Source organism: Coenobita brevimanus, chromosome 65, assembly GCF_032717465.1.
Source record: "Coenobita brevimanus isolate Jiangsu-jjx chromosome 65, ASM3271746v2, whole genome shotgun sequence".
Lineage (NCBI taxonomy): Eukaryota > Metazoa > Arthropoda > Malacostraca > Decapoda > Coenobitidae > Coenobita > Coenobita brevimanus.
Window position 1 is genome coordinate 42807449 of NC_137018.1, and position 21723 is coordinate 42829171.

General features: G+C 42.5%; 2 protein-coding genes across 4 annotated transcripts in view; one reads left to right on the top strand and one right to left on the bottom strand.

The window, feature by feature from the left end:
• The window catches only part of lili (LMBR1-like protein lilipod), a 103869-nt gene that overhangs the window by 21138 nt on the left and 61008 nt on the right, over positions 1–21723 (bottom strand). For 2 of the 3 annotated variants that reach the window (XM_080276562.1, XM_080276563.1), the window contains exons 6-7: positions 17778–17852; positions 855–926 (exon numbers count right to left, since the gene is read on the bottom strand). In XM_080276562.1, coding sequence (XP_080132688.1) covers positions 855–926; positions 17778–17852 — 147 coding nt within the window. The remainder of the gene's footprint in view (positions 1–854; positions 927–17777; positions 17853–21723) is intronic. The other variant, XM_080276564.1, reaches the window with a different exon arrangement.
• On the top strand, positions 4005–15651 carry LOC145404865 (uncharacterized). Its single transcript, XM_080276367.1, has 6 exons — positions 4005–4015; positions 6387–6978; positions 8703–8916; positions 11826–11977; positions 12316–12486; positions 15436–15651. The coding sequence occupies exons 1-6, from the start codon at positions 4005–4007 to the stop codon at positions 15649–15651; spliced, it is 1356 nt and encodes a 451-aa protein (XP_080132493.1).

The following is a 21723-nucleotide window of genomic DNA, read 5'->3' on the forward strand; positions in this document are numbered from 1 at the left end:
AGGCAAGTGTGGTATGTCTGGGTAAGTGTGGGTATGCCTGGGTAAGTGTGGGTATGTCTGGTTAAGTATGGTATATATGGGTAAGTGACATATGTTTGGTTAAGTGTGGGTGTGTCTGGGTAAGTGTGGGTATGAGGTTTAGTGGAGGTGTGTCTGGTTCTGGGTAAGTGTGGATATTTCTGGATACATGGGGTTGAGTTTGGGTAAGTGGGGGGGTGTCTGGGTATGTCTTGAGTAACTTGAAGGTGTACTGTGTGTGTGTGTGTGTGTGTGTGTGTGTGTGTGTGTGTGTGTGTGTGTGTGTGTGTGTGTGTGTGTGTGTGTTGTGTGTGTGTGATCATAGATGGAGGTCAAGTGATTCTGTGATGCTAAGTACTACTAGGTATTCACCTAACTCAGTCATTTGGAATGAACAAATGGGTGCCCATGACTGGCCAACCCAACAAGGTAAAAGTGGGGTGGTAGTGTTCGTGGGGTAGTGGTGGGAGAGCCGTCAGTGTGACTATGAACCATGGGTCGAACACTCACCGCACCAGTAGTACCGACTAATGGACAGAGGTCATTACCACTCCATATTCATTGTTCATGGCGCTTCTCATGCTTTGTATGGCAGTGTCTATCGTTGGTACAATTCAATGTATACAACATTAGGGTGTAATAAAAAACAAACGATGTACATTCCGAATCAACTGTGTGAAGCACCAGAGAACACCATAGTCACTGATCAAGAACACCTCATTGTCCACTGCCACGCCTAGTATTGTATCAGCCAATCAGCAGCAAACTTTAGACTGTGTCTGGGCTCCTCATGACTGGCTTAAGTGAATGAAGTATACATACAAAAGTTTACTTACATAATAACATGAGCACACCCAGACATGAGATCAGAGAATACAGGAACGGAAGATAAAAGCTCCCCCACACATCTGAAAATGAAGAAAAAAATGTTACTCCTAGCAAAACATTACTATCAAATACATTTACCAATAATTATTCTAATACACCAAACACTGTAATGTAACGATACTGTTTGATCAACTTTATAAACTGTAGGAAAATACAAATAATTTGCCTATCATTTCAACATGGTAGTACAATTTGTTCGGCCCTCACCAGCGATAGAGCCGGGGTCCTCTTTTGAGACCAGAGCTAGAACACACAATTAGAAGAGCAGGACATAAAAACTCTGGGTAACAACCTTACATGTATATTATCTAAAGTACAACCTTCGTACAATATGCATGGGACTTGTACACGACACACAATTTACTATCAACTGTGCTGGATAAACTAGAGGGTCCCGACTGGCTGGTGGGTATTATGCAGGATACTAGCCAGTCAGAAGGATGCTGGATGGACACTGCACAATGAAGGGTATTAGTTCTCACACAGTTTGTTACTTGGGCTCTTACATCAATCTGAGTATAAGTGTTTCACCATATATCACACAGTGGTAAAAGCACTACTGCAACACAGTATACACACACAGACACATAGGCATACTACATGGTCACTAAGGCACTAGTTTGGCACTGTACATATATGTATTCCGAGCAGTACAGTCACTATAGGTATGGGCAGTCACTATTACACTGGGCAGGCCGGGGGACTTCGGCTAGGCTCCAGGGGCCGGGTGATCTCCAGGTGTCAGCCATGTGTTGGAGGGATCCAGTTTGGTGTCCTTTCTCTCAAGGGCCATGGGATGACCCTCAAAGGTGACGTAATCTGCTGGGAGCTGTGGTCAGGCATGGCACGAGGCCCTCTACTCGTGGGGCCTGGCGGGGTGATCTGGTCCTTGGGGCTCGGACCAAACAGCGCGAGCAGGTGCACTTGTCTGCACCTACCCTGGGGAGAAGGTCGCCATCACCCGCGGCTGGAGAGGGCGCACCCCAGGGTTGTAGGGGCGCCTCGGGGAGTCCAGCATCTGCAGTCTCCCTTCCTTCGGGCCGCCGTCAGGGTCGGACTACAGCGTCGCCTCCGGCAGGAGTCTGTCAGGCGGTCGTCTCCCACAGGTGCCAGCTGGATGGCACACATTTCCAGGGACAGCACAGGACCTCACCACACTTCCTCCAGGCAGGGAGGTTTCTCCTGGGGGCTGCCTCAGTGGAGAGGGGCGGAGAAACGTCCCACTCAGTTACTGGAGGGACGAGCCGAGCGAAGGTCATCCTTCACTGGGGAAGTCACAGGGGATGACAGGCTTTGGTGGTGATGCCTTTCTCCAGCGCGGCTGGAGGCTGTCGCCGAGGTCCCGTAGGCAATGGGGCAGGGCAGCTAGAGGCCGTCCCTTCCCTGTTGGTGAGGCTGGAGGCCATCACCAAGGCCCGATATCCGAGCAGGACCATGGGTGAAGTGCGGGAGGAGGGCGTCACCTGACCATGGGTGCGGCTGGAGGCTGTCACCTGTGTACTGTAGGGGGAGTGATGTGCAGTCGAGGTGTGGGCGGAGGCTGTCACCTGCCTGCTGGTGCGGCTGAAGGCCATCACCTGTGTCGTACTCCCACAGGCATCTGCAGAAGGAGAGGGGGCATATCTAACTCTCCCCAGACGCAGCTGGAAGCCGTCACTGGTTTCTGCAGGAGAGAGGGGGGTCAAGCAGCACCTGAGCGGCTGAAGGATGTCTCTATAGTCGTGTGGCTGGAGGCTGTCAAGTTTTGGTGTGCTGCTTGAGGCCGTCACTATTTTGGAGTGGCTAGAGGCCGTCTCCTTGTTTGTGCGGCTAGAGGCTGTCACAGGGATGTTGCTCAGGACTGTCTTTTCAGCCCCACCCCAAACCTGTCGAGGGTTAGTCCAGTCGGAGGGTAATGCACGCAGACTGTGGAACTCCTGCTGGGTCTGTTCTGGGGAATAGGGGCGCAAGGTAGTTGGGGACATACGTCTATATTGCCTTGACCTCGCACGCGCCTTCGGATCCCCTCCGTGGTCACCTCCTGGTTGGGGGTGTCACTTTGTCCCGGTGGTGCTCAGTTGCCACAGTCAATATTTCATAAATCATTATTATTCAGAGTATCAACAGTGCTTACTCATGCACACAGCCACATACCGCCACTTGGACAAGTGCATAACTTGTGTTTTAAGGAGCATTTGCGCCCAGTATCCATTAGTGCCAGTATCACAGCCTATTGTTCCGTCTTGACTTCTTTTGCCTGGGCATGCCTTTTTCATTTTTATTCTTGCTACTACCATACAATTTTAATCTGTCCACTGGATATTTCCTGCAATGAAAGGGCTAACGAAGAGTTTATCTCTCCTCACAATTCATAAAGCCTCCTAAGCAGAATAAAATCGCCTTCATATACCAAGAATACAATACGACGCCCATCAGTTGATTTAAGGAGTTAATTGAGTAGTTCCCTCTCGCTCCCACTTCGTTACCGTGCTTCTCCTACAGATCTACCTCACATGCTGGTTACCTGCTTTCTGCTCTGATGAATACCGGTATGTACGCTACCGCAGCTTCAGTAGCAGGCATAAAAAATTACGTACCCTACTCTAAAAAGTACTGTCAATGAGCAAATGGATTTTCAGACATTATTTTGCAAAATAAGAATAAGTATCCGTAACAGGCTACCCGCTGACTAAACTTTTGGAATTACCGAAGCGAGGAAAGTCATCCTAAAAGGACGACAGGGTGACAGCCTAACGAAAAGGGTGACGTCAAGAAATACGACAGCAAGAGAGAAATCTTAGTAAATGGGAGGTTATAATGGAAGCAAACGACAAGTGAAGATGAGCTAAAGCGAAGACGGTTAGAGTGAGAAGAGGCGTAACGGTGAAGATTGGGGGAAGCGGGTCAGACCACTGTGCAAGTCACCCTTCACAAAGGAATCGGAAATACGGAGAATATTCGTTTTAATACTACACATGCACCTATTTACTGTTTAAGTTTGGTCACATTTACTCAAAGCACACAGAATTAAAAGAAGACTTGTGCTCTAAATACCAGCTCAATCGCTTTCCCATTTAATCCCCCTCAACTCCCTCCCACCCCGTCCAGTAACCGCACGCATGGCCGAGGCGTTAGTGTGAATCCCTCGCGCACACCAGGCGCACCACAAAACTCGCCAGTTTCACCTTCACATTCGATCGCCAGTTCTGCTTTTATCGTTTCAGTTTGATCTGACACTCACTATTCTACACAACTCTGACAATATCAAAGTCACTACCACACACTTCCTTATTCACGAAGCATAGCCCCCATCCCTGCTGTCAGCGATTAATATAATTTCACGTACATTATTGTGCTACTTCCATGTACAGTGCTCTCTACCGTGCATGAAATTTGTGTAATTATTTTTTATATTTAATGAAAACAAAATATATATTACACTGAACATCCGTCTGTCAACGTTTCACAAATATATATTTGTAAATTTCCGAAAAAGGTTTCTACAACCCAACCCTGGTGGTAGCTTCAAATACAATACAGGCAGAGATACATGTAATTAAAACGCACATACGTATTACACATACAATTCACAAACATTTAATATTGCGACTACCTTGGAAACGAGCGCACACACACACCGGTAAAGTATGAGCCATCAGTGATCGCGTCTACTGTACACCACAGAATAAGCGATTCTACACTATAATGTTATCAGGCTAAAGGTTGGTTGTGTACGTTTTCCTTTTCTTAATTTAATCATATAAAGCCATGATATGCATACTCATGCCTACTACTACTACTGCTACCACCACTACTACTACCACCACCAGTAAGTGCATTGTCGGGCTAACAAACGAGCAGACTTTCGTCATTCTTAATATATATATATATATATATATATATATATATATATATATATATATATACCGGTATATTCCCAATTTTAATTTCTTTCACAGTCTGAAACACTCTGAAATGAGCCACTTGCATAAAATCTGAAACACATTCTGAAATGAACCACTTGCATAAAATCTGAATGTCATTAACACCTGCAAATGACATGGCACAGTACGGGATCTTGTCGCCGATCCAACTAGTGGTTCAACTCTTGCACACCAATGAAGGAGTTCTTGTCTGGGAAACCTATAATATCTCAACAAATATCACTGTAAGCAGGTGGCTCCATCCTGTCTCTGTAGTTCCTCTCACATCTCATCGCTCTTCGTTCTGCCAGTTCTACCTGTAATACCACTTGTGACTCCATCTTCGTTCACAGAAAAGGGTAAACAAACAAACTCAGCATCACTTGATACGGTTTGTTTATTAAAGAAACATCCACTGCGACCCTACGATCAGCTCGAGTGCTTGTCAGAAATCGTAGCGCTACGAGCAAATTTGGCGGATGGAGGAACGTAACGTTTGTTTATATATACATACACCTTAGCGGTTTACGAATGAGCGCGCTATGATTATGTACCCTCTACGATGATCTTAGCTGCCGTTACGAGCTTTCGAACATCCCACCCAAGATTTGAAGTACTGTATTGTAATATAGTAACTTAACGTTTTGTGCTTTAACTCTTGGGTATAGGATGAGAATATAAAAAATGAAAAGTCTATCTATCTATCTATAGCCCGACGCCCTAATCCCGCAAAGAGTGGCCGCACACAAAATGCCTCCAAGTCACTCTGTCACCCACCATTTGACTACCCTCCCCCAAACTCATCCCCCCCTCCCTCATATACCTCTCTACTCCATCCCTCCACCTCATCCTCGGTCTACCCCTCCCTCTCCCTCCCTCCACCTCACCTACATACACCCTCTTAGTCAGTCTTTCATTCTCCATTTTCTTCACATGTCCAAACCCCCTCAGTGTATTTCTCCTAATCTTCTCAACCACATCCACATCCACCCCACAACGTTCCGTCACTTCTTCATTCGTAGGAAATAAAAAAAAATAAAAAAAAAATCACGAATCTCGCTCGCATATATATGTTAACACCATATGTTATCCGTTTTAACTCTGGATATACTATTTTCCCTCAGAACAATAAGGGTCTAATACTCATTTGTTCACATTTAAACTGAAAGAGACTAGAATTCGTATATTGATAGTTGTGTGTTATAGTCTGGGGAAACATTTGTCTAGGTGTTTTCCTTGTCGGTCAAGCTCAGAACATACTTGGAAGTTCGTCATATACACCATATTCTCCAAAGCCTACGGATACACTTCTAAACAGCTGGTTTCATTGCAGATGAGAGGCAGGCTTATCAAAACGGCTTCAGCGAGGGTGATATTTTTTATGACTACAATAGTGACACTCCTCACTCTCTATAATTATGGAACCAACATCACCTCCATCAAAACAACAAATGCCACCATTCCTTATGCAAGTACTTCAAACATCCCTAAGTCAATTCCAATTTTACCATCATTGTTACACGAGAAATATAGCTCATCTACAAAATTTAATGAATGTGTTAACAATTTACCTGACAGTCTCAGCAAAGATAAAATACCAAATGTAACAGAAAGAGGAGGTGATCAATTAAACCTAAACCTTGAATTTACATCTAATGGAAAAAGCAACAGAACTCAGATCATCGAGAAAACAAAATACAATATACAGCTGACAAAAGATGATGGTACAGATTCACTCACAGATGTATTGCTGACCAATCTGAAGGTCTTACTGATGAGAGGAAAAGAGATTTTTGAAAATTCACTGAATGATCAAGAAGCTTCACATAATTCAAGCAATAAGATACAGCAACAAAATGGTAAACCAAGAGAACATGATATCAAATCTACAATCAATGCTAAAGGTCATAAGATTCAAAGAACACTAAGTAATGCGTCTTCCTCAAGAAATTACAGGACACCAAAAACCTCTGCATCAAAATCAAAACTGCAACTCTGTAATATTAAGGTGAAACTGTTCCCATGTAAGTGTGAGAGGACTATTGAATCAAGGCTGCCAGAATGCCCAAGGGGGAACCTAACACAGCAGCAGGTTCTGGCCTATATCAACACAACCCTGGGCGAGTCAACATGCAGCACCTGGGCTACTCTCCGAGGAGGTAACCAGTCAGTGAGTATTCTATTGCAACTTGTACCAAGACAAACAATACAGCATGTATGGTGATACCCAACTCCGCACAAGTTTAGCACACATACTTAACTTCTTTGTGACTTGTCCAAGGTGATGATACTGTTCTACCCTCCATGAAAGTCAGTTTTCCATATTACAAATCCAGATCTGACACTGAATTGAATGCTATTCTTTAACTGACATACTGTTCATCATCCTACCTTTTACTTTCTACTAATAAATTGTATGGTCAGGATCCAGATAAACAAAGGAAGGCACGGTAAAAGAAAGGCATAGTACCTAGTGAAACCGCCAAAAATCTGTATACTGCACATTTTATTCAATCACTGAAATTCTCTGCTTCACTCCATGGGAATAAATCATCTCCATCATGTATTTCATTTAGGTCACTCTTGCACCAGCACATGGCATACGTGTTACTATCACACAACCAATCACCTACTCATTCCAAACGGCATGCACGCTACAGGCTTTACAACATGTACCGTCGGCCACAAGAAGAATACACAGTAAATATAAAAAAGTGTAACATATTCACGACAAATGTTTTAATGATGTAAATAAAGGGAAAATCTCTCAAATATGAACTAAAGGTGTATAATTTTTCCTGCTGTTGACTGTACCACCCAACTACAGATCACTTTTAAGTGGTGTGCATGGTAAATACATTACAAACTAATACAGCCACAAGGGAACATCGGCTCGCTGCACAGGATGGCCCAGCAGGCCCCCCCCCCCCACATATATAAAGTACCTGTATACATTGACCAGCTGGAAGGAAGAATGGGACTGGAGTGTACTTGTGTTGTGATGAGGAGAGGTAAATTCAGATGGTTTGAGCATGTGGAGAGGATGGAGGATGACAACTGAGTGTAGAAAGTGAGAGGTGTTAACACTGGGGATGGGGTTGCGAGACACAGACGGAAAAAGGCCTAGGACGGGGTCACAGTGTGACCTCAGGGATAAGGGACTGAACAGGGAGGCTGCCAGAGATCGCACGGAACGGAAAGCTGCCACTAGGCGACCAAATACAATCGCATGCATGTTGGAGCCTTTATTCATTCATTCATCATCTAATCCAGTGCTGCCCATGAGAAGCGTAGGAGCCCAGGGCTAGGCAAGTTGGTACTGACATTTAAGATGAGACCAACAAACCCCAACCACCCCTACCTGCATTGGCTCAATCCAACTAGAGCACTTTCATTACCCATTAAACCACTAGGAGCCACAATCTGGTTATATGGTTACCTCCCAGTGTGGTAAACGGTTTCCTGGTGTGCAAGAAACCAAATGGCTTGTCATTCAGTGTAGTCACCCATAAACAGAAGGAAGAGGAAAGAATGAAGGAAAGAAAGACAGACGAGGAAGGAAGGAAAGAAGGACAGAAGTGATGAAAGGGCAGTCACCCAAGAGCAGCACTACATCAAGTGAGTGGGTGGTGAGTGCCCCCACCTACCACTAAATGAAACAAAATGACATATATATAACGACTCGTGTGTGTGTGTGTGTGTGTGTGTGTGTGTGTGTGTGTGTGTGTGTGTGTGTGTGTGTGTGTGTGTGTGTTTCAATTTTAATTCATTAACAACCCCCACCACCTAAGTTACTGTAAAAAAAAAAAAGGTTAGTCTCCTGGGTAAAAAAAAAATAAGACAATAGCCATAATTACACTAACAGAAGCCCCATCTTATTCTGGTTCTCCACAGGTACTGAGCTACAGTTTATTTGGAGTTTTCCCTAGTGACTACTTCAAAGGTATGGCCAAACTGGCACAGACTCTCCAAAACAGCTACCCAGACTGGTTTGTCCGCATCTACCATGACCTCGATCTCAACCGTGCACATCACAAAGCCTGGCTATGTCACCTCGCATGCACATACCCTCAACTTGATTTCTGCTCAGTTGATAATCTTCCTGGAGGTAACTACTGTATGAGTGATTCAATATACATTTACTTTATCTGGATATTCATGGGAAGCATCACCACAACACTGACCCTAGTTCCCAGTTACATACTGTAAGGTAGAATGATCTACTGCACAGTCCCTTAACTAGAGCAGAAGATGGTCCATGTTCCATCTACATCCTTTCATTATGCAGGAATTGTGCACACTCAGGGCTGAGGGAAGTGTACCCACGTTTTTATGCTTATAAAATACTGTACAGTACAGAAGCTTAAAATAAATAATAAAAATCAGTGCACATCCTGGGTGAAGCAATGTGAGACCACGGACAACTGATACTGGGACTTGCGTGCTCCTCTCGCAAGAGGGTGATGTACTGTGCAGTATGTTAATTGGTAGTAACATTCGTTGCCATACCCATTATGCTTTTAACCCTTGCCATGCAGCAAACCTCATGTGAGGTACAATGCAGGCCTGCACAGGCCATTCTTCATGCCTCAAATAACGTACAGTTTACACTGGTTATGGAACAATAACTCAAGGGAGATAATTTACCTTACAAAGAATCAGCTCAGAAAGGATTAATGACAAACAACCTTATACATACAGTCAGGTCCTAGTTTATCACTGTCAGACCACTATATCCCTCACTGGCCATCACAAGGTTTAACTTAGGAAATCAAATCCACATGTCAAATGCTCCTGTCCATCTTTATCACCTTTTAAGGATGCTGGGAATATCTATGTGGTAGTTTTTCTCTGGTATCCTCAGACACTTCTAAAACCGAGTACTCACTAAAGTCTCAAAGTCAGATGGTTGGAGACGCAGTTACAATGTTCACTACTTGCATGGAAAACCAAACCTAGGAAATCAACTTTTTTTCAAAGGGAATTTATTATATTCTGTATTCTATCTATCTAACTAAAGCCAGATGCCCTAATCCCATAAGGGTGGCCACAAACAAATCGCCTCCATGTCATCCTGTCCCCTGTCATTTCGATGCCCTCCCACCCACTTACAACTCCTTTTCATATACCTATCTACTCAATCTCTCCATCTCATTCTCGGTCTCCCCCTCCCTCTCCCCCTTTCTACCTCACTCACATACACTCTCCTAATTAGGTTCTCACTCTCCATCCTCTTCACAAGGCCTAACCACCTCTATGTATTTCTCCTAATGCTTTCTATCACATCCACATCCACACCACAATGCTCCTTCATATCTTCATTTGTCAGTCTGTTTCTCCACATAACTCCACATGCTCCTATCAAATGACACATTTCTGTATTCATGATAAATACTAGAGACATATCTCCAGCCATTCTACTCATACGCAGATGACTCCACCCTTCACCTTTCCATTTGCTTCCTGCAGCACCCATCTCAGTAGTTACTTCAACAAACACGAGATGAGACTACAGCACATCTAATGTCTGACTTGGCTCATATCTCTGACTTGGGTAATAGTAATTTTGTTGTTTTTAACTCATCAAAACTCAGTTCTTACTTCTTTCAAGCTGGCAAAATCTTCCACAGGAGTATCCTCTAATTTTTAACAGCATCCAACTCAATCCTGCATCATCTTGAAACGTACTTGGGGTTTCATTCTCTCCCAATTTATCTTGGAAAGATCATATTCCCTCTCTTATAAAATCTGCTTCCAAGAGATTAAGTGTACTGAGCCAACACCATGCCTTTTTTACCCCTGCACAGTTGTCGACTTTATACACGGGTTTTATTGCCCGTGTAGAGTACAACTTTCATGTGTTGGGAGGCTCCCCACCTACAGCTCTTCTCAACAAGGTGGAGTCAAAGTCTTTTCGTCTCATTAACTCTCCTCCTCTTACTGGTTCCCTTCAACCTGCCTCTTCGTGCACTGTTGTATCTTTATCCCTTTTCTATTGTTACTTCAATGGTCACTGCTCCTCTGAATTGTCTGCATGCATCCCTCCACCACTATGACAGGCATGTAGCACCCACCTAGCAACAAACTCTCATCCCTTTTCAGTCCAACTCTCTAATGCAAGAGTTAACCATTGCATCTTTATCCCTTTTCTATTGTTACTTCAATGGTCCCTGCTCCTCTGAACTGTCTGCTTGCATCCCTCCACCTCTATGACAGGTAGCACCCGTCTAGCAAGAAACTCTCATCCCTTTTCTGTCCACCTCTCTAATGCAAGAGTTAACTGTTACTCCCAGTCCTTCATGTCTACAACAGGTTAACTCTGGAACTGTGTCCTTCTGTCTGTATTTCCTACTGCCTATGATCTCCAGTCTTTCAAACACTGTGTGCCCAGGCATCTTGAAATGAACAGATCTTGAAACTGGCTCTCTGTTACCTTGTTTTTGCTTTTTCTTGGAGGGAACAATCTTGTGGGCTCCTGGCCTTTGGTTCCTTCTTTCTTGCATTAAAAAAAAAAAAGTTTGGGTTAATGCTGAAACCACTTTTATTTTTACTGAAGGCACTCCAATTGGACTGAGCTGGTGCAGGTTTATATCCAAAGGATGGTTGAGGTTTACCGCTCACGTCATGCCACTCAGGGATGAGTACAGCAGGTCACTCTCATCTTAAATGTCAGGACCAACTTGCCTAGCCCCAGGCTCCTAATGTGGCAACATAGGATTAGATGATGATGATGATGATGATGATGATGAAACTATAAATGGATATATCTTTTTATATGCATTTAGGCATATGCAGTGGAAACAGGATTCCTTAACAATGTAAGTGTGAGTGTGTGGTCCATTCCACCTGGCAAAAAAGGTCAGCAAAATGATGATAAAACTGGATTACTAAAGCAATTTTTTTATGAAGCTGGATACTTGGGAAGTAGAAAATCAACTGGAAAACTCCTATTTTTCCACCACTGGAAGTATACTCCTTTCCCAACCCAAAAAATCTCCTTTGTTTTTCCCTTCAAAGGTCTAGGTGATATACGTTGGAGTCTGGGGACAGTCTGGAGGCTAGGAGTAATGGGGGACAGCCTGGTGAGAAGATATATGATACGTGATGCTGATTCCCCCATTCTCCAAAGAGAATGTGATGCTGTTGAAGAGTGGCTACAGTCAGGCAAGGTTAGCATAAAGAACAGTCACATGAGTAACATCTTTGAGTCATGAAAGATACTGTGCTGAATTACATACTATATGATAACTAAACATTTCATCATCCTAATCCTACTAATATGATGTCCTTCAAAATGACCTCAGGGTTAAGGAACTCCACGGAGTTGTTTCCAGAGATAGTGTGACATGAAAAGCCATCATCAAGTGAAAGGATGACATGCAATGATATACAAAGCCTTACAAAACAATACCAAATCAGATGTGGGCAGGTTCCAGAAAGAGGAGCAAGAAAACCTACTGACCATCTTGAAACAAAATACTGAAACCTTCACTTGCATTCACTACAGTGCTTTCACATGATGCGCGACAACCCATTCCATGATGAGGTGATTATGGCCGGGTTGTGGGGAGGGTGTGGGTGGTGGTACTTGGAGGCCATGCCACGTCTCAGGGATCAGGTGCTACGATGGTCTCCAAGAGCAACATCACCACTCTCACGTGACCAGATCAATATTGCTGTATGTACTTTTACTGTTAATGCCTCAATATGTTGGATTCTATAACTTGAATATACAATAAAACCTCACTATAATGGACTAATTGGGGCCCAAGCCATTCCAAAAAATAAGAAATTCCGATAAAAGCGACATCCAGACTCCCTCTGCTAACCTGGACTTTTTCTGATATATCAGACATTAGTCTGGATAGCATGAATGGTTTTTAAACTGTTTTGACTACCATTGCAGTACTGTACTGTGTTATAACTTCACTACATTAATCAAATGGTATAATATATATAATAATACTGTACTGTACACTAATAAACATGTCTTTATTTACCTTATTGTGGTGAACATACGTGAAGTGATCAGGCAGTCAGGACTGCTTCTGGCTTTACCGGACTTTTTCCAACACATAGGAATTTAGTCTGGTAGCTCCTCGAGTCCAATAAAAGCGAATTCCAGTCTACTGAAGTCTGTTATATCGAAGTTTTACTGTATCTGAAAATTTACTATACTACATAATTCTTATCTTTGAAACTGTATGCAATCACAGGTGTCTCTTTAACTCAATTCTTAAATCCCACCAATTTCAATTATATTCATCCAAAAACTGCAACTTTCTGATAAAACATTCCTTAGTTCCCACCATATAATGTGACCTTTCCCAGAAAAATTTTGCTTCAAAAATCATCCTGTGCATTGTACTATGAAGGTCATGGGTAGGCCTACGGATTCAGGTGACTAGTACCAAGGTCACCAAGAGTCAGATGCAAATCAGTCAATGGCCTTAATAATTATTAATTATTTTCAACCTCTCCCTTCTGCCTGTGGGTAACTCTACACTGAGTGACAAGCCAAATGGTTTCCTGTACACCAGGAAACCATTTACTATGCTGGGTGGTAACCATATAACCAAATTTTGGCGACTGGTGGTTTAGTGGGTAATTATTGTGCTCCAGTCGGATTGAACCGGTGAAGGTTTATATCAATGGGGTGATTGGGGTTTATTGCTCATGTAATGCCACTCAGGGATGAGTGAGGCTGGTCACTCTCATCTTAAATGTCAGGACCAACTGCCTAGCCCCGGGGTTTCTACGCTCCTCATGGGGCAATGTAAGATTGGATGATGGATGGATGGATGGAATTAGTTTCAATAATGGAGACTTAGATGAGTGTGCATTATCCTGAATACATCATAAATAAACAGTAAACTAAGCATTCTGTGGGTTAGATACGCACACACATGGAGCACTGAATGACTGCACCCTGCCAACTACATCGGCAGATTGTACACAAAACTCAGCTGATCGCCTACCAGTGAATGCAAGGCAGCAGTAAGAGATTTGTATATTCATGTATTTTCACTTTAAATAAATGGTTTTCCTGCAAAATTATTTCCCTCATTTATTGGTGGACAATGAATATGAGTAACTTGTAAATTAAATTGAGCAAATTTTTTCCCCTAAATATCCCTTGCCAAATCATGGAGGACCATTATACAGTACTCTGGTGTGCATTATACAGTGGGAAATAAAGTAAATTTTACTCAACCCTTCATCCGCAAACCAAACAGTAGAAACCTCACAAAAAACTTCACTGTACTCTGTTTGGTACAGCCAAATCTTCCTTTTCAAACACTTTACTCCTCCTCTCCAATTCACCTCCGCACAGTACATGTACATCAGGCTTGGCTATAACCCAGCTAGTTGGCTGACAACAGGAAGAGAGTTATGAAAATCTGTGCTATGGGAGATGCTGTTCAGCATCTACAGAAAACCATTTATGGGCAACACCCTCCTTAGACACAACCCTGATGACCCCCCAAGCCTGCCTTAACCACCTCAAACTGGTCTTAACCATAACAGACAATTAAAATACACTGTACTGTAACTAACATGAAGTGCGGAGGCAGACCACGCCACAATCCAGACAAAAAAATCGCCTAGATCACACCATTACCCGGGCCACTGTCCCACTCCATATCATAGACATCATCATCATCCACATCTTTACCCCATATCATACCCCAGACCACATCAATACTCCAGACTCTCACTCATATCACCCTGCATTATCACCCATACCATCACTTGACCAACACCCCACAACACCTAGATCACACTATCACCCACACCTGCACCCTACATCATCACCCCAAACCATCATCCCACACCATCTCCTCTGAGCACTCAAGTGTCCTGAGTTGTGGGATATCCACAGAGTGGCTGGATATGCAATACTTCTGCATTTGGGGGCTTGCATTCCCCATTGTGGTGTATATATCCATGATGTGATAATGCTTTGAAACTGACAAACGGCCTACAGTGTTATAGGTAATCAACATTATGGGTGAACTGTGGTAGGTGGTGGCGACCATCATCCACTCACTTGATGCAGTGCTGACTCCTTCTTCCTTCACTTTTATCACTTTTTCTGTCTGTCCCCACTCTTCCTATTTCTCACCATCATCCACTCACTTGATGTGCTGCTTACTTCAGCCTTCACCATTATCACTTTTTCTGTGTCTGCCCTCTTCTCTTCCTATTTCTCCCATCACTTCTGTCACATTTCATTACTCCTCTTTCCATTTCAGGTGGCTTTACATTGAGTGACAAGCCTAATGGTTTCCTGTATTCCAGGAAATTATTTACATTGCTGGGTGGTAACCATATAACCAACTCATATGTGTTCCTATGTGTCAGCAAGTGGGTTGGCAGAGTTAGTGCCCTTCCCCGTAAAACAACTAACTCAAAGACAAACGGACACCCCTTATGGGATTATGGCGTCTGGCAATAGATAGATAGATAGATGTCATGGCTAAGCCTACTGTACTTGTGCTATGCCTTTAGTCTAATACAGTACAGTATCATACTTTGCTATCCAATCATGGTCAACTTATCCTCTCTCTCTCTCCACTGCACAACTGCATTCATTACTAAAATATGCCCCGTTTACTTATTGCAGCAACTTCTGTGGCCTGTGGTGCGCAAGAATCACATAACACATGATTCCTATTGGTGTAACCGATTCCCCAACACCTACCCATTCCCCTCCTGCCGCCACAACAATACCTTCGTGGGCATGCGCTCATACAGGCGGGGATATCAGGAAGATAAAGTTAAACGCCCCTGCCCTATCCAGTGTCGGCCCAAGGAACACAGAGACTGGACTTACTGTTAATATGGATTTCGAGCTGTAAGTTTATAAACAACAGGATGGGACTGTGCAAGGAAGAGAGACATCCTAAAAATTACCATGCAAAAAAGACATTATACAAGACTGAACTTGTTACAAGGGAACATACATGGTACTTTATTTCAGTTACTAATATTAGTTGTTGTAATACTGTACTCATCTGTTAAGCTTATTACACCATTCACACTATTCATTGTTATTATTACAGTATTACTATTATTATTTCTTCACTAGAAAACCATTTACCACGCTGGGTGGTAACCATATGACCAAACTATGGCGCCTGGTGGTTCAGTGGGCAATTAAGGCACTCCAACCAGACTGAGCCTGCATCAGTTTATATCCAAGGGGTGGTTGGGGTTTATTGATCATGTAATGCCATTCAAGGATGAGCGAGGCTGGTCACTCTCATCCTAAATGTCAGGACCAACTTGCCTAGCCCCGGGCTTCTACGCTCCTCATAGGGCAACACAGGATTAGATGATGTATATGTATGCATGAATTGTTATTTCTAATAAATGTAGTTGTTACTATTATTATTATTATTATTATTTCTTGTGAAAAGTATGTATGAGGGGGCTAAGGCTGCAGTGCATGTGGATAGTGAATTGAGTGAATTTTTCTATCTGGATGTTGGATTGAAACAGGGATGTCGCATGTCTCCATGGTTGTTCAATCTGTATATTGGCTGAGTTATAAAAGAGAGCAAGGTAGGGCAGTGGATGTTGGAACATCCCTAATGAGTGAGGGCAGCATTTGGAAACTCCCTGTACAGTACTGTTATGTGAAGATGAAAGGGAACTGCAAGGCTTGGTGAATGAGTTTGGAAGTGTGTAGAAAACAGAATCTAAAGGTGAATGTAGGGAAGGGTTAAATTATGGTTGTACAGTGAGGCTGGATGACAAGGAAATGGAAAAAATGAGTGTATTTAAGTACTTGGGTAGTGTGATGAGTAAGGATGGAAGTTTCGAGGATGAAGTGTACAAAAGTGTACAACAAGGAAGACAGGTTGCTGGTTCTCTAAAAGCAGTGATAAGAAACAGGGAAGTATGGGAGTAAAAAAAAAAAAAGTCACTGCATGACAGTACAGTACTGTGATACCAACAAATGGAAACGATGCTTGGACCTTGATGGCAGGACAGAAGTCAACAGTGACAGCAGTGGAAATGAGTTATTTAAGAGAAGCATGTGGAGTTACATGGAGAGACAGACTGACAAATGAGGAAGTAGAGTGTTGTGGTGTGGATGTGGATGTGAGAGATAACTTTAGGAGAAATATGCTGGGGTGGTTTGGTAATGTGGAGAGGATGGAGAGTGAGAGACTAATGAAGACAGTGCCTGTGAGTGAGGTGAGGGGGGGAGAGGGAGGGGAAGGCCAAGGATGAGATGGAAGGATGGAGTGGAGAGGTATATGAGAGAGAGGGATATGAGCTAGGAGCAGCCAAGTGAAATGGCAGGGGACCAGATGACAGGGAGGCGATTTGTTTGTGGCCACCCCTCACAGGAATAAGGCATCTGGCAATAGATATATAGATAGATTATTTCTAACAACCTTAGTTTCCACAATATATTTCCAACCTATACAAGATTTTTCCAGGCCACATAGGTAAACATAAAAACCTTTATTTCCAGGTTGTTTTTGGTTTAGACGGGTCAAAGGTCAGCAACCTAACTCTAATGTGTGCTATTCTAATATGAAGTAAGCAATTAATCACTGACTGCATGATGGTCATACCTATATGGGTAGAAAAAATTCATGCAAAGATCCATAAAGTTTCAACTAAAGGAATGGAAAAAGTAAACTAATAAACTCTCCACTCAAACAGAGGCTGGGGGATCACAGAGCTTGGGCAGGTTCTGAGGTAAAAATCAGAGTGCCCAGGTTATGGTGAGAACACTGGAATGCCACACCAGACTGTCCAGGTTATGGTGAGAACACTGGAATACCACAAAAATAAATGTCACAATATTTCTAAGCAGAAACACTGTACATTTTATCAAAAGCACAGCAATTCAAAAATATCCTCAATGAAATCAGTTACACACAAACACATCCTAAAGTGCGAGGTGAGGTACAACCCCTACTGGGCACACAGAGTAACAAGTCCAACCTAGGTTAACTCTGAGAAGAAGGAAGGGTACTGCCAACAATCTCGGCCAGCTGGTCACCGTCCTCACCACCATACCTACAACACCACCTCTGGGTTAGCCACCATCGGTCATGGTCACCGTAATCAAATTAACCAAAATAAGAAGAAAGCTTATTTCATGTAATAAAAAAAATCCTTCCTCCTGGAAGTTCAGGTGACGTAAGTGAAACTGAAGTACAGGAGTTAAAAAATAAAAAAAAAACACATACAAAATGGAAACTATAGTACATAAGCTTTCACCTGCTGGAACTGGGACACCCCCATCGCTTGAATGCTAAGTTGTATCTGCACAAACTTAATGAGCATTAGTTATGAAACAGAATGAGTCTCCTTGGTTGTTAGCAACATCAACCTTCCAATACGACGGGAGTTCTTAACTGGGGGTGCGAGGATGCTATCCTCGTGCGTGATTCATCGTTCAGGATTAAAGAATAAAACTGTATTTTATGATCTGAGCTAGTTTTAATATATGCTGATTTAATGGACTACATACATACTACAGTATTACAGTAAACTCTCAATTATCTGCCGTCGCAATATCTGGCCCAACACAACATTCGGCGTTGATGGCTCGGCTCTATTAAAGCAATATTAAGCAAAATTATGCAATAATCAGCAACAAAACGGGACCTAACCAGCGGTTTGATGCAATATTTGGTGTTGAGGTGTATCAACCTGCTCATAAACAGTAGCCAACAGGTGCTGTATTACTGTACAGTATCATTATTTTATTGTAATTTATGCTTAATTTTCACCTTTTACTCATGGGAAAGTTTTTAGGATAGAGGTTCAAGACGGACAGTACCACAATACCCAGTTCATCACCAAATACAGAGCCGATGGGGGGTACTATGCAACATCCAGCGTTCTGCTTTAACTGGCATAGGGCTTGGCTGAACTACGCCGAATAATTAAGAGTTTACCGTGTATAATTTTAATTTCTAAAGGTGTGTATAGTGTGTATAGCAAAGGCTTCTCTGTTGGTGAAAATCCTTGTCAGCAATGTGCTGACAATGTCAAACATGACTCATTTGACCTATAATGTGAAGTCGTTCCCCAGGGCCCTGCCACTATGTATGTTCTGGATATGTTCACTGAGCTTTGACGGGTGAATCAACAGATGCGTCAAACTGTTGTCAGCTACTGGTAGTGGTCCTCTACATAATGGACAAAGACGTGGAAGAAAACTCGCTCTCTGTCAATCACTGAAGACAACTGCACATATGATACAAGTGTTCTTCACAAAACACCAACTGCATCTCAACATGACTGGTTTGATACGTACTGACAGGGCACCAGCCATGCTGGGCAAATGTTGGGGGTTTGCTGCATTAATGACAAAAGAAATTCCTAATATGAAGCTCACCTGGTGTTTTCTTCGCTGGCACAGACTTACAAGAATATCATTGCCTTCAAATCTGAAGAAGATTTTAGATGTTTATGTGAAAGCTGTGAACATAATTCATGGACATTCTCTGATCCATCGAGTTTCTGTTGTTCTGTAAGGAAACTGGTCGTGAACACACTGTGCTTCTATACCACACAGAAGTGTGGCGGCTGTCACATGGTCGTGTGCAATCTTGTGTTTGAACCACTTGATGAAAATTAGCAGTCTCTCCACGGACAGGGATGATACTTAGCTGAATATTTTGATACCCCTGAGTCTGTTCAAATGCTTGCATATTTGACTGATTTAACAACAGCAACTAATTTAATAACAGCACTCAATGGGCTTAGTCACTCTCTGCAGGGAAGGAGACTCTCTATTGCAACTGCAAGTGAAAAGCTAGCTGCATTCAATGGAAAACTTGCTTAATGGAGTAGATGTGTAAGGAAGGGAAATCTAGTAAACTTTCCATCCCTTGAAGGAAAAGTCATGGAAGATGCATCTTTACAGTCTGACAATGTTTCAAATACTGATGAGCACCTGCAGATGCTGCAAACTTCATTCAGTGGCTACTTTTTGTGTGGACAGCTGCAAGCCTGTGATAACTGGATCAGGCACCCTTTCCAAATAAATTTGGAAGATACTGATGATGACTGGCACTACATATGGTCTCATTCATTTGAGAACCAACCATGCAAGCCACATGGGGCTTACCGAGGGCCATTTAGAGAACTTAGATTCTCAGCTGGAAACATATCCTGTACAGGCAAGGAAGACTTTCACAGTGTTAGTGCCATTCACAACCACTTACCTTTGTTGAACTGGTTTCTTTTGCACAGAAAGCATACTAACTCAAAACGCACTATGCAATGAATAATAATGAATTATTATTTGTAAGAAATCATTTAGTTCTCAATTATGTGAAATTATAAATATGAAAAACCATGATGGATCTGTTATTGGATACCTGTGAGAATACTCTTGTTGTTTCATGAACCTAGGGTAGGGGTGCAAGAACTGTCTGGTGCTCTGAAAAGGCTGTGAACAGGAAAAAAAAAAGGCTAGGAACCACTGCAATATGACATACAATCATCAATCACAATTCAATGGATTTTTTTTTTTTTAATGCAAGAAAGAAGGAACCAAAGGCCAGAGCCCACAAATTGTTCCCTCCAAGAAAAAACAAAAACATTACAAAAGAGAGCCAAAATCAATCCGCAGCTCCAAAGTGCCACAGACGACATCTCTTTGGAGGATCCACAAGCCGTACCAGAGCGATAAGACAGGTTAAGGAAATAAGGTTGTGATCGGAGGAGCCCAACAAAGAGGAAAAATTAACAGCGTAAGCAAAAGGATTAGTTGTAAGGAAGAGGTAAAGTATGTTGGAGCTCTCTCCAAGGCCGTAAGGGGTACGGGTAGGGTGCTGTACAAGCTGCTCTAGGTCATAAAGGATAGAAAAGATGTAGGCTTGTTCACCAGGTGGATCAGAGAAAGGAGAGGAGAGCCAAAGGTGGTGGTGAACACTGAAATCTCCTAGAATGGAGACTTCAGAGAAAGGAGAAATGGAGAGAATGTGTTCCATCATTGAAGTAAGATGATTGAAGAATTTTTGATAGTCAGTAGAATTATGAGATAAGTAAACAATGCAGATATATTTAGTCAGAGAATGACAGGATAGCCAAAGCCAGAGTGTAGAGAATTTAGAAGAATCAAGTTCAGGAACATGAGAGCAAGACAGGTTGTTGCATACATATAAACAACAGCCGACTTTGGCTTTGAAATGAGTATAGAGAAAGTAGAAGGAAATAGAAAAGGGTTTGCTGTCAGTTGCCTCAGGCAGCTGAGTCTCTGTCAAGAAGATTGAGGATCTTCATCAGGCTGAGACAAATAAAACAGCAACAATGAAATGGATCATTACCATATCAGTTCCTATCTATGTGTGGGATATTCCTTAATTTTATAACAAGATGCACCATGCTAACATATAAGGGTAACAAGTATTCGTCTGGAGAGGTTTCAGGGTTTTTCTGAACACCTGATGATGAAACCTTTACAAAACCCACTAGAATATAAACCCATAAAAATAACCGAAATAAGTAAAATTATGACACAGCAAAACTAAATACTATACTGACAGCACAATTATCTAAAGGAATGACATTACTAAATCATTTACAGTATTTACATAATTCAATCTTGCATATGCAAATGCTGGAAAAAGTATCAAATGATGATGATCATCACTGTCATCATCATCGTCATCATCATCATCCTGACCTATTTCCCACCTAAGGATGGGTGAAGCAGGGTCCAGAAAGCAAGGAAATAGGAAGGCATGACTGAAGAACTATCAACAGCAGACCATTTTCTGGTCAATTTATCATTCTCCATTTTTTCCATACGGCAAAACCAACTCAAGGTACTACTCCTAATGCATTCCAGCATGTCCACATCACCATCACAATACTCCTTCACATCTTCATTTATCTGTCTCTCTCTCCATGTAACTACACATACTCA